The 12,201-nt window shown below is 38.2% G+C and overlaps 1 protein-coding gene across 3 annotated transcripts in view; it reads right to left on the reverse strand.

Annotated features, from left to right (window-relative positions):
* The window catches only part of pacsin1.S (protein kinase C and casein kinase substrate in neurons 1 S homeolog), a 142,815-nt gene that overhangs the window by 11,817 nt on the left and 118,797 nt on the right, over nt 1–12,201 (reverse strand). For all 3 annotated transcript variants that reach the window (XM_041583183.1, XM_041583184.1, NM_001093938.1), the window contains 1 exon segment: nt 6,786–6,982. In XM_041583183.1, the coding sequence (XP_041439117.1) occupies nt 6,786–6,982 (197 nt within the window).

Genomic DNA, 12,201 nt, shown 5'->3' on the forward strand with positions numbered 1-12,201 from the left:
TGACTATGAAACAACTAATTGAGCTTATAGCTGTAATTAACCTTCCCAGACCAAAACATCACCCTGTGCCTGCATCACTACTGAAGCTCCTAGAACCACTAGTGTGTAAAGGATCAAATGAATGTCTTCTCTGAATAATGCAGGTTTTTTTCTTTTACATGTGTGTCCATCTCATGCTAGTGATGTTTTTGGCTTCAACCCACTTACTTATGTCTCTGCAATGAGAGGGCACTGTTTCAGCCTGGGTAAATATACACAGAATGGGTTTTAGCACAAATGCATGTTTTCAATCCAACATCTGCTTTGTGTGTATGCACCCAGGCCAACACTGTACCTGTCAATGAAGAGGCAAAAGCGAGTGGGTTTCAGCAGATCATTTGTTTCTCACTAGTCTGAGACTGTGAGTGCAAGTGTTTGAGTCAATGCAAGTGTGTAAGTAAGAAAAACTATGGTTACTGACCATTGCATATAATGCACTGATTCACATGCTAATATGTGTGTGCCCAAGACATGATTTGCTTGTAAAGTGGATAAAGATGGTCATATTGGCTCAAAGTTAAAATTTTAGCTGACCAATAGTTCTCTCTTTCAAGTGTATTAACAATTCCATTCTTAGATTTGTGTCTTTGACATGAAAATATTTGTAGACATTTTGCTTGTGATGCTTTTAGCTACTTGCCTCACCCTAAAAATATTCTGTGGATACCCATGGTGGGGGCACACTCCTGACTATTCTTGTTTTAGAGTGGGAAAGTAATTTTTTTCTAAAGTAATGGGCAGACTTTCAACAGAAATTGGGAGAGGAAGAGAATTCTGTTGAATAGCTCTAGCAGGCTTTAACAAAGAAATATGAAAAGCATTAGAAATTCTGAGTTCAGGAGGGAGTTCTGAGTGGACAGTGGTATAACTTCGGATACAGAAAATGGACCAATGAATTTGGGTTCCAGCTTGGCAGAAGGAACTTTCAATGAAATGTTCTTGAAGGATAGCCAGACCCTATCACCAAACTGATACTCGGATAGCACTTTACATTGTTTATCAGAGGCTTTCTATTGGGCAGCTGCTGCTGAAAACATAGAGTTTTGGACCCTTTGTCAAATGTTAAAAAAGTGGTCAACCAACGAGTTGACAGGAGGAACATCTGAAGACTGACCAGAAAATGAAAAGACTCTAAAATAATAGTCAAAAACTCTAAAAACTAAGTTAGTAGAATTACTGATGCAAACTGAACCCACAGAAGAAAATCTGCCCAAATTGATTACTGGAGACTTAACATGAAGTCACAAGCAGCGCAGAGTATAAAAAGGATGCATGCCTCAAACCGAAGTGGACAACAACGTCTACGGTTATCCCTACTGCCTCACTAGACAACCAGGTACCATTTCAATCACTCTGTGAATATGTGGAAGTTTTATGTGTACTTCTTGGGATGGGCTTGTGGTGTATCCACCAGTTGCAATTAAAGTCCTGATATGGGTGCTATTTTTAATTAAGACTACTCCTGAGTGTAGTGTTTTCAACTGTGTCTGCCTTCTTGTTTATATTGTACATTCATATGTTAACCCAGTGGGCAGCCACAGTTATTAGGTGCTCAAAGTGTCAATAGTTATGGCACCATCTGTGTCAATCAGTATATGTGCAGTTTTTATAAATTTATATTATCATTTTATTGCTCTCCCTGGTCTCCCTTCTGCCATACAAACTGCTAATGTGATCATTAAGACAATTGCCAGGTTATACAATCTACCTCAAGAAGTCAATTATGATCTTGGAACAGAATTTACATGCAAGTTTACAGAACTCTCTATTCCAGTTTTAAGCTTAATGGGGGAATGTAATGTAGGGACTTATAGGGTTAAGTTCCCCTATGGTCCTAAAAGTACCACATGGTTGGAAATCCCCTGCCTGACCAGCCAAGTGCTGGACCTAAAGTGGATAAGGGAGGGGGAGTGAGTTCCTTTGTCCCTAAAGCAGTGTGCCCTGCCAGATTTCTGATTTGGCCAGAAAGCGTCACTGTTGCCTAACTACTGCATATAACTGAACAACCATGTGCTCAGTTCAGTCTACTTCCTGATTTCATTCAAGTCAGATGTGCAGGTCTGAAGCTAAGATGTAAGGAGCCTAAGGAATTTGAGTGGCCCTGAGGGGCTTGGAGTACGGGGCCTCTTATGGAGAAACCACATGGGTAGTGATGCCCTGTGCGGGCTCTGGGATAATGAGACCCCGAAAAGAGATACCAGGAAATGGATTCCAAGAAAAGAGGCTTGGGAGTACTCACACCCTGGAGGGGTGTTGGAGTCAGCTTGAAGATTTCTCTGAGAGTTGTGTATGCCTGTACCAGTTCTGTGTGAGCCCTCAGTGGGTTTTGGCCTGAGCAAGGGGTATTGCCAGTACCAGCTCTGTGTGAGCCCTCGTTGAGTGATCTGCCTGAAGTAAAGGTATTGGAAGGATCTCAGCATGTGTCCCCTGCTTGAGAAAACAGAGGCAGATAGCGTTACCTGGGGTAAAGAGCTCTTGGGATTGTGACTGTGTGTCTATGTCCTGGGTAGAGACTGAGCCAAAAGTTGGAAGACCACATGGGTACCCCAGGGCAGGATTTATGGTGCATTGTATAAATGTATTTTACTTTGCATTTTGCATTTTCTTCTTATAGTAATTTCCATTTGTTTTACTGCAATGGTGTGGTTAATCATTTGTTCCGAGTGGGGCAACCTGTAAGTGTATCTACAGATTCCACTAGGTGGAGGCACTGCCATGCGAGGTAAATTCCCAGTACCCTTTCAATTAGCAAAGGGGATTCAGGACCATGCGGATGGTAAGAACTTAATGGTGTATATCCTATGGCACAAGAGGGTGACCAAGATGGGGTTACAGTAATATAGGTCACAAAAGGAAAAACATTTTTGCAATGTGAATAAATATTCCCATTGCGAACAATTTTGCATTTGCAAACATTTTGCACCCGACAAGACAGTAGAATATTGATTGTGAATTTTATAGTTAACGATGTGCACAGTGTATATAACAAAACTTATTCATGAAAAAGTTGTTTTTCTCCAAAAGTTTACGCCACCTTCAAGCAAGTTCACAATGTGCATACCAGTTGTCATTCTTATTTTTGTGCAAAATTGTTCTCTTTGCAAATTTTATAACATTTCCCCCTAAGACTTTTCACCCTCAGCTTTTCAACTTCAGTCTAATGGGCAGACAGAGCACACAAACCAAACTATTGAACAGTATCTTCAGTGCTTCCCCTCTTTTCTTCTGGATAGTTTGGTTTCTCTGCTTCTTTTAGCTGATTTTGCATACAGTAAGCAACTCTTACAATACATCTTCAAACCAGATACCATTTTTTGCAAATTTTGGCTTTCACCCTATGGTACTTTACCTATGGACTTACAAATTCCAGTAGTTGAAGATATACTTAAGTTTATGACTTCAATCATTCCTCTTAAGCTCAACAGAACTTTAGATTCTATGCTGCAACACAAGTCAAATTCTGTTTAAGGTTGGGGATCTTGTCATCCATGCAGCTATTTATACAAGATTGCATACCTCCGGATCCTGTGATTATTGATGGTGATCTAGAATTTTAGCTTGAGGATATTTTGTATTCTTGTATTAGAAGAAATATTCTTCAATATTGTAAATATTGTAAGGGCCAGAGGAGTCCAAAATAATGATCGGATTTTGGACTGTTGTTTGCCCGGCCAGAGTGGATTCTGTGGATGCACCGGTGGGTGGATTGCTTGTGTGCACTCACTGCTCCTATCTTGCAACGCTTTCCTTCTCCCTCCATTATGGGCCCGAGGAAGACTCCTGGGAACCTTTTGTAACTTTCATTTGGTTATTCATTTGCATTCTCAAAATCCAGGAAAACCTTCTGTTGTTGAAGGTCAGAGGCTGTCCTCATGAAGGGGGCAATGTAATGATTCTCATTTACCTGCTTGACCAAATTGGTGAACTGCTGTCTTCTGGTGTTCGGGCAATTGCATTGTTCAGCAAAAGCTTTTGAATGTGACACACATGTGCAGTGACACTCTCTAGTCCCAAGTCCATTTTGATACTTGTGTATGTATGTATATATGTCCTGACATTGGGATCTATTTAGGGATGCTAATGCAAGTGTTATTTCTTCAGTGAAGAAACAAGCTCCTACTCCTGTGAACCTCTGATGCTGTTTCCTGTCTTGACCCTTTGCTTGTTCTTTTGTTATTGAATCTCTGCTGCCTGTCCTGACCACAACTTGTTCCTGACCTTCACTACTTCACTGCCTGTCCCGACCTTCAGTCTGCTGAGACCTTGAACTGTACACTTTTGGCACTGCTGTATTAATAATATACCTTCCCTGTTTTGATCTTTAGGCGTGCTGTGTGGTAGAATCTGATGGTGCTGCTTAGTCATCTGATCCCCGAACTCCACTGCAGGAGCGGAGGCTCGAAGAGCTGTCTGGGTGAGATAGTGGTTTTTGCATACCTCTTCAAAGAATTTGCTGCAAAAGATGCCTTAAATACTCTTTAAATCTACAGGTGCTAAAATCACATTTCTCCCCCAAACACTTTTGTGACCATTCCAAAAAGCTACCAGAAGAAAAGAGGATGCTAGATCTTATTGATCCAGAAGAGAGTTTAGAACCTCTAACTAGTATTCAGGAGAAAACTCTTTATTAGATTCCGAAGAGTAAAGTCCTCAAGATGTCCTAAACCCTTGTTCAAATGATGGTCATTCCATCCATCATCCTGTGAGAGCAAGACTACTTGCTTTCCAAGAGGTTTGAACAGCATTAAATTCTGGATGCCTGGGTAGTCGCTACAGTTTAAAGAGGTTATCAACTGGAATTTACCTCAAAATCTAGAAATGTCTCCAGTTCCACCTCAAGAAGAAAGAAGCAGATTTTATTCTGTTTTGCTGGTGACCAAATCTACGAACACAAAAAGGTTATTATCTCACCAGTGATACATGGGGTCTGGTTGCTCATGCCCCAGACCTACAGCTCGAGGTGGAGGTATCCAACCAAAGAGAAAACGGCAGGCACTCATAGATCCCACAAACAGGCTTGTAAAAGGTTTTACCAGCCTATGATTAAGTGCCTACTGGCACGAAACAAGAAAAGCTATGTATTAATCTACGGTGTGGCCTAAATAAGGTTCTCAGTTCTTTTACAGGCATGTTTGTGGGATTTGTGAGTGCCTGTGGTTTTCTCATTTGGTTGTCCCTATTTTCTGCCCTGATGGCTCAGTCTTTTGAAAGAATGTAAGACAAGCCAGCTGATTAACAGACCTGTCTTTGTTGGGGGACTAAGACTTTTGCAACATTGTTTAAAAAGTAGCAACAAGGAGTTAAGCAATTACTGCTTTGTATACCAATTGTTTTTACAAATAACTTTAAAATAACAGATTTAAAATAAATAAATGTATATTGGAAATCTGCTTAAAAATTACTGTATGTTTTCTTTTATGAGGCAAATTTTTATTTTGGGGTTGACTTGCCCTTTACGGTGCCAAGTATCAGCCCTGTCAGCTATTTTGGAAAAAAAAAATGTAGGCTATATCTACATCATATACAGTGCAGGGCAAACACAACCTAAGGGAGTAAGAGTTCATTCTACATGAGGTATGGAAGCCTCTTGGGAAGCAGATGCAGGAATGTCTTCGGAAGTGAAGGAAGCAACATGGGTGGCCACCAATATGTTCATCAAGCATTATAGGTTACATGTTTTGTCTAAAGGGCCCATTTACTGAATTTTTACTAAACTAAAAAAATTGTGGATTTTACTGATTACTCTAAACTACAAAAACAATTGTGATTGATTAAGTGTTAAAACCACCAAAACACTAATACAAAACATGACCATGCAACAGTTGGACAGGTCAATGAGTGTTATCTTTTTGGAATTGTACATTTTTTCTTTAGTTTGGGCTTTAAGAGGTTTTGGGGTTTCAGGGTTCATTTGCACAAAAAATTTGAGGATTTTGTTGTTTTTGTATTAGTATTCAGATTAGTTCTACATTTTTATTCATTCATGCATTTTAAATTTGGATTATTGAATTAATTACTTGGCATTAAGCCATGCTGATGACTACTTATAATTCCATTCACCGTAACATAATTTTTAGTGTGATCCCCTGAAATTTGAAATACCTTGCTAACCAGAGATCTCATATGAAAGAGCCTATAACTGCAAGTTTTAGATCTTAATATCCTTTCAAATATTGGAACTACATCAGTTTTCTCCAGTTTACAGGCTGGGACTTAAAGGAACAGTTACATCAAAAAATGAAAGTGTTTTAAAGTAATAAAAATATAATGTATTGTTGCCCGTACTGGTAAAACTGCTGTGTTTGCTTCAGAAACACTACTATTGTTTATATAAATAAGCTGCTGTGTAGCAATGGGGGCAGCCATTCAGAGGAGAAAAAAGTTAAGGTTAAACAGCGGGTATTAGATAAGCTCTGTAGAACATAATGGTGTTATCTGTTATCCAGATAAGTGCCATATAGCCTTTTTCCAATTTCCGCCATTGCTACACAGCAGCTTGTTTATATTAACTATAGTAGTGTTTCTGAAGCAAATAGATCAGTTTTACCAGTGCAGGGCAACAGTACATGAAAACACTTTAATTTGTTGGTGTTATTGTTCCTTTAACAACCTTGACAAGTTACTTACCAGCTAGGCTGGTGAAATACCATAGATGGCAACCCTAAACACAACTGAACAATAATAGACATATTTCATTACCAGCACGCAGATCAGTAACGACATTTAATGCATAAGTGATTATATACCTGCTTTAAAGGTCAGCTCATCTTGCTCTTGTCCATCATAGTCATAAAGTGCTCGAACACGCACCCTCAAAGTTCCTTCCTCTTCGAATGGGTTAGCCCCTCCATTTGAGTCTGCAGTGGGATACGAGCCGCTGTTTCCCCCTTCGTCATCTGACCAGTCAGCAGCGTAAGCTTGATTTCGATCATAACTACTGACACTGCAAAATTAATTAACAGTATTATTTTTATTATATATATAATATATAATCAAACAGAATGGAATGCACAACCATTAGTATGCAGAAACCTGGGTGCTAGTCTGAGAAGTATGTAGACAAAATGCAGGGATTGACAGCACTCCAAGGAAATACATCAAGTCAATAGTTCAAATGAAAGTGGAGATTTATTGGTGATCACCAATAAATCTCCACTTTCATTTGAACTATTGACTTGATGTATTTCCTTGGAGTGCTGTCAATCCCTGCATTTTGGGACCTCTTATCCAGGATGCCTGGCGACCTGGGGTTTAATTAATTATATCTTTGTTGGGGTCAAGTACAAGGTACTGTTTTAATATTACAGCGATAAAAGGAAATATTTTTTTAAAATGTGAATTATTAAAATGGAGTCAATGGTAGATTGCCTTCCTGTAATTCACAGCTTTCTGGATAATGGGTTTCGGAGCGTCTAATGGACTATATACCTATATATCCAATATATACAGTGGTTCTTGAAAGTTTGTGAACTCTTTTTCTATATTTTTATATGAATATTGATTGTCAAACAAGTACTAAAAGAAAATGAAGAGCACCAATTTAAACAAATGAAACACAAATGATTATATTTGGTCATGTATTTATTGGGGGAAAAATAAGTAAGTGAATCAGTATTTCTTTGTTCAGTGTTTGGTGTGGCCCCCTTGTGCAGCAATAACCGAACTAAACATTTGTGGTAACTGATCAGTCCTGCACATTGACTTGGAGAAATTTGAGTCCATTCCTCCATACAGAACAGCTTCAGCTCTTGGATGTTGGTGGGTTTCCTCACATGAACTGGGTGATTTAGGTCTTTCCACAACATTTTAATGGGATTAAGGCCAGGACTGGGCCATTCACTTTATTTTTCTTTAACCATTCTTTGGTAGAACGACTTGTGTTTAGGATCATTGTCTTGCTGCAGGATCCACTGTCTCTTGAGATTCAGTTCATAGACATGTATGTCTTGACATTTTCCTTTAGAATTCTCTGGTATGGTTCAGAATTCATTGTTTCATCAATGATTCCACACTTGATATAGAAAAAGGTTCACAAACTTTCAAGCACCACTGTATATAACAAAGGAGTGAATACCTATAAAAATCAAATGCCTAGGTGCTGATTAAGAATTGTAAACAAATTAACAAAGTATGCTTTAGCCTTAGCAACAAAACAAAAGTGTTTTTCTTAAAAATCAAGTGTTTGGGCACAATATACTGTAGAGTTCTTAATTAAAATCAAATTTTTGCAAATGTTTAGAGCTGCTCGCAATGTAAAATAAATTGTTGACCAATATAGCATTGTTATTATACTAATTTTCACTAAGCAAAGGTTAGCGTTAACACCCACTCTAGAGTTTTGTTAAATATTTTGGTGCAAAAAACTATTTGCAACATTTTATTACATATACTATGCATGTTTGCAAAAGGCATTTGTTTGTAACTTTCCAAAGAAGTCATTGAGATCTGAAATTTAGAACACAAACAATAAAAATTTTGCTTGCTCAAGGTTGCAATGGTCTTTGCAAACATTTTTTGCGCTAATGAAACACATTACATTCCCTCATTAGTCTCTTTGTTTTTTGTAATGGTTATAATAGTTACTGTTCTCATTTTGGCACAATTTTCTGCACTCAGGATTTTTAGTGGGTTACTTGCAGTTCCATTTTTTGTCTCAAAGGAAGATTACTTTATGTGACTTTGGATTTTCAATAAAAACAAACCTGAAGTATGCTTGCTGTTGAAACTAAAGTTTATATTACTATGGCAATTTTTATTCATGCACAGGGAGATATTCCTGATATTCTCCCAACTATTTCCATTTGCTCTATGGGTAAGACTATGGGGCAGATGTATCAAGGGTCGAATATCGAGGGTTAATTAACCCTCGATATTCGACTGCCGAATTAAAATCCTTCGACTTCGAATATTGTATTCATATATGTCGTAGTTGAAGGTCGAAGTAGCCAATTCGATGGTCGAAGTAGCCAAAAAAAACATTCGAAAATCGAATTTTTTTTCATCTATTTTCCTCTATTCCTTCACTCGAGTTTAGTGAATGGGCCCCTATGGGTTCAATGAATAGGATTAGTGTTAAACATACTTTTTGTTGATTTTGTAATAAAGAAAAATCTATTTTTTTTTTATTTCTTGAATTACACAAAATATGAAACCAGTAACACTTTGTTTCACCACCTTGCACTGCTGAGAAGAGGGAAAATGTACTGTATAAAGCTGCTCTTTATCCCAAACTGAGCTCCTTATATCATTTTGAACAAAAAAACTGGGTATAGAAAGGCAGGGGGAATAAGCTCAGTGAGAAAGAATCAGTTAGTGCTTTACCATGGCAAAAAAATGGAAAAGGTGATTGTTTTGAGTTTAACAAAAATTATGTTTCCAAGACAAGCCCTGTTTACTGTGTTCATTTTAGTGTTTTAACAATAAAAGCAAATAAGATAAGAAATGTTAAGACATATTTTATATAACTGATTCATTAGTGACTTAGGGGAGGGTATTGTAAGTAATGTACCAGATGACACAACACTATGCAGCCCAACTAATACCATACAGGATGCAGCATCCTTGCAACAGGTTATTGGCAAACTGGCAATCAGGGCAGCTAAGTGGCAAATGAGATTCAATATTGATAAATGTTAAGTCATGCACCTGGGATGTAAAAATATACAAGTCACTTATACCCTTAATCGGACTGCACTAGACAAATCCACAATGGAAAGGGTTCTTGAAGTCCTTGTAAATAATAAACTTTGCTGTAATAAGCAATGCCAATCAGCAGCTTCAAGGACAAACAAGGTCTTAAGCTGGGGCATGGATTAGTGGGAGGAGGGGGTTATTCTTCCACTGTGCCCCATCTAGAATATGCTGTACAGTTTTTCTTTAGCGCTCAAACAGGACGTTTTTGAATTAGAGAGGGTGCAGAGAAGGGCAACTAAACTGATAAAGGTATGGAAAATCTCAGCTATGAGGAAAGACTGGCCAAGTTGGGGTTGTTCATGCTGGAGAAGAGGCACTTGAGGTGTGATATTATAACTATGTATAAATGTATAAGGGGATCATATATTCTCTCTAATGCCTTAATTACTGGTAGGTCCTTCCAGCTATGTGGGCACCCACTACAATTAGAAGAAAGGAGGTTCCGGCTATATATTTGGAAGGGTTTTTTTTACAGTGAGAGCTGTGAAAATTTTTTTCCCTGAATCTGGGCTTTGAGAAAAGGTTGGACAGCTTTTTAGCAAGTGAGGGACTGGTCCAATTACTACCTTGGAGTTAGGAAATAATTTTTTCACCTTCCTCTGGATCAACTAGCAGTTTTTCCAACCTAATTTACTATGCTACTATGTTATTTAAAGTTAATAGCACATGCAGAGCTGATTATGCCTCCTTGTGTATTTGTGTGCATTGATAGGACTGGAGTCAGCTTGTCTGATGTCCTAGTGTATTTCAGACCAAAACTGTACACATATAAAGATAGGAAATAGAAAGCAATGACGTTTAAAGGTATAGAGGAAAGGCTTACCACTTTCCACAAGGGGTCCGGGTGCTCAAGCTCCAAGCCCTCAGCAGGGGGAGAAAATATATGCAAAACCTAAAAAATAGAGCTGGCACATTCCGTCACCCCAAAAAAATAACTAAATTAAGTAAAGTCCAGGAGTCCCAAAATCGTTATCGTTAAAATAACATAGTAGCATAATTATATAAAGCTTTATTTACATCTTGTATACCTTGTATATCTAGAAATTACCTTCCCAATCATCAAGTGTCCAGATGCTCTACTCATCCTAGGGCTTACTTGATTGAGACAGCACAATCCTGCTATTGATTGGGTCTCTGGGCTTGGAGTTTTTTTCTGTCACTCCAATTGACTCTGGGTCCCTGTCCTCCCTGTTTCATTAAGGGGGTTTTCATATATATTGGGGCCCAGATCACAGCTCTCACTCAGAGAGAGTATAAAGCCTCCTGGTTGCCTAAAGCCCAACGGGGCTTTGAGACTCTAATTCTTTCTTTCAGGTATCTTTACCTGTCTCAACTATCCAGTTTCAAGGCCCTCTACATGCTTTTCTAAGGACAAACTCTTCTAATGTCAAACTCATTCCATGTTTCTTTGTTAAAACCTGTGGTCAAGAATGCCTTTTTCCTGACTTCTCTCAACCTTCTCCTGTTTCTGATGAAGGGCATCAGGAATTTAAGGTCCAAGTGCCATGTGAGGTAAACAATATTTAATCTATTGGCAGTGTTTTCACCCCGAGGAGAGAACCAGGTGTTTCAGCTAGGGATACACATGCTCCCAAAAATGAATACGTGAGCAACAATCAAATATATCAAATTAGGCAGAGCAAACTCAAGGCAATTAGGCAGAGCAAACTCAAGTCAAGAGATGTAAAAGGGCAATATTTACTTAAATATATATTCCAGTTTTATAAGATTCTTTAATATGCCACTTAATTTAATATATATGATTGTTGCTCAAGTATTAATTTTGGGGGGTATAGTTTTCCTTTAACTGATGCATTTTGAAAAAAAACATGTTTTCCCATGACAGTATGCCTTTACATGGGAATATGGCTTCTTCCCATGAGTTTGCTCTGCTTTTTATTTTTTAAATTTTCTTTGACTATTGTCCCATAATTCGTTATTGTATTTTTCTATAGGATGATATTCGTTATCTTGGCTCCAACAATGGTTGAATGAGTGCTATATTATCTATGTTCTTGAATACTTAGATCTAGCTATTGGACCTGTTTTTGGGTCCATCGTTTAATCTAGGCTTCTCATCTGGTGGTAAACTCTCTGCTCTCTTCTTTTTCCCTTTTCTCCTCTTTCTCTATGGCTTTATTTTTTTCCCTCTGTGTCCTCTAATTGTACTGTATCTTCTATCATTATAACCAACTGGTCCTTTTGGAAATCACCAAGTCCTTGGATCACTCTCTACTAGTTTTAGGTTGGGGCTGTCCCTCTGTGACTAACACATTGGGGGTCATTTATAAAGTTCGTACAGCCCATATTTACTTTTTCCTGAACACTAAAATATTGCACTGCTCTGCCCATCTTTCTGTTTTTTTGAGAATTCACATTGTAAACATATTTTTAGCTCGCAAATATGATGGGTGTTTATGTGAGAGCGGCCACTGTGCAAGGCTGTTGTGAGTGAAAATACCGTTCACA

The sequence above is a fragment of the Xenopus laevis genome, chromosome 2S (genome assembly GCF_017654675.1).
Source record: "Xenopus laevis strain J_2021 chromosome 2S, Xenopus_laevis_v10.1, whole genome shotgun sequence".
In the NCBI taxonomy this organism is placed as follows: Eukaryota; Metazoa; Chordata; class Amphibia; order Anura; family Pipidae; genus Xenopus; species Xenopus laevis.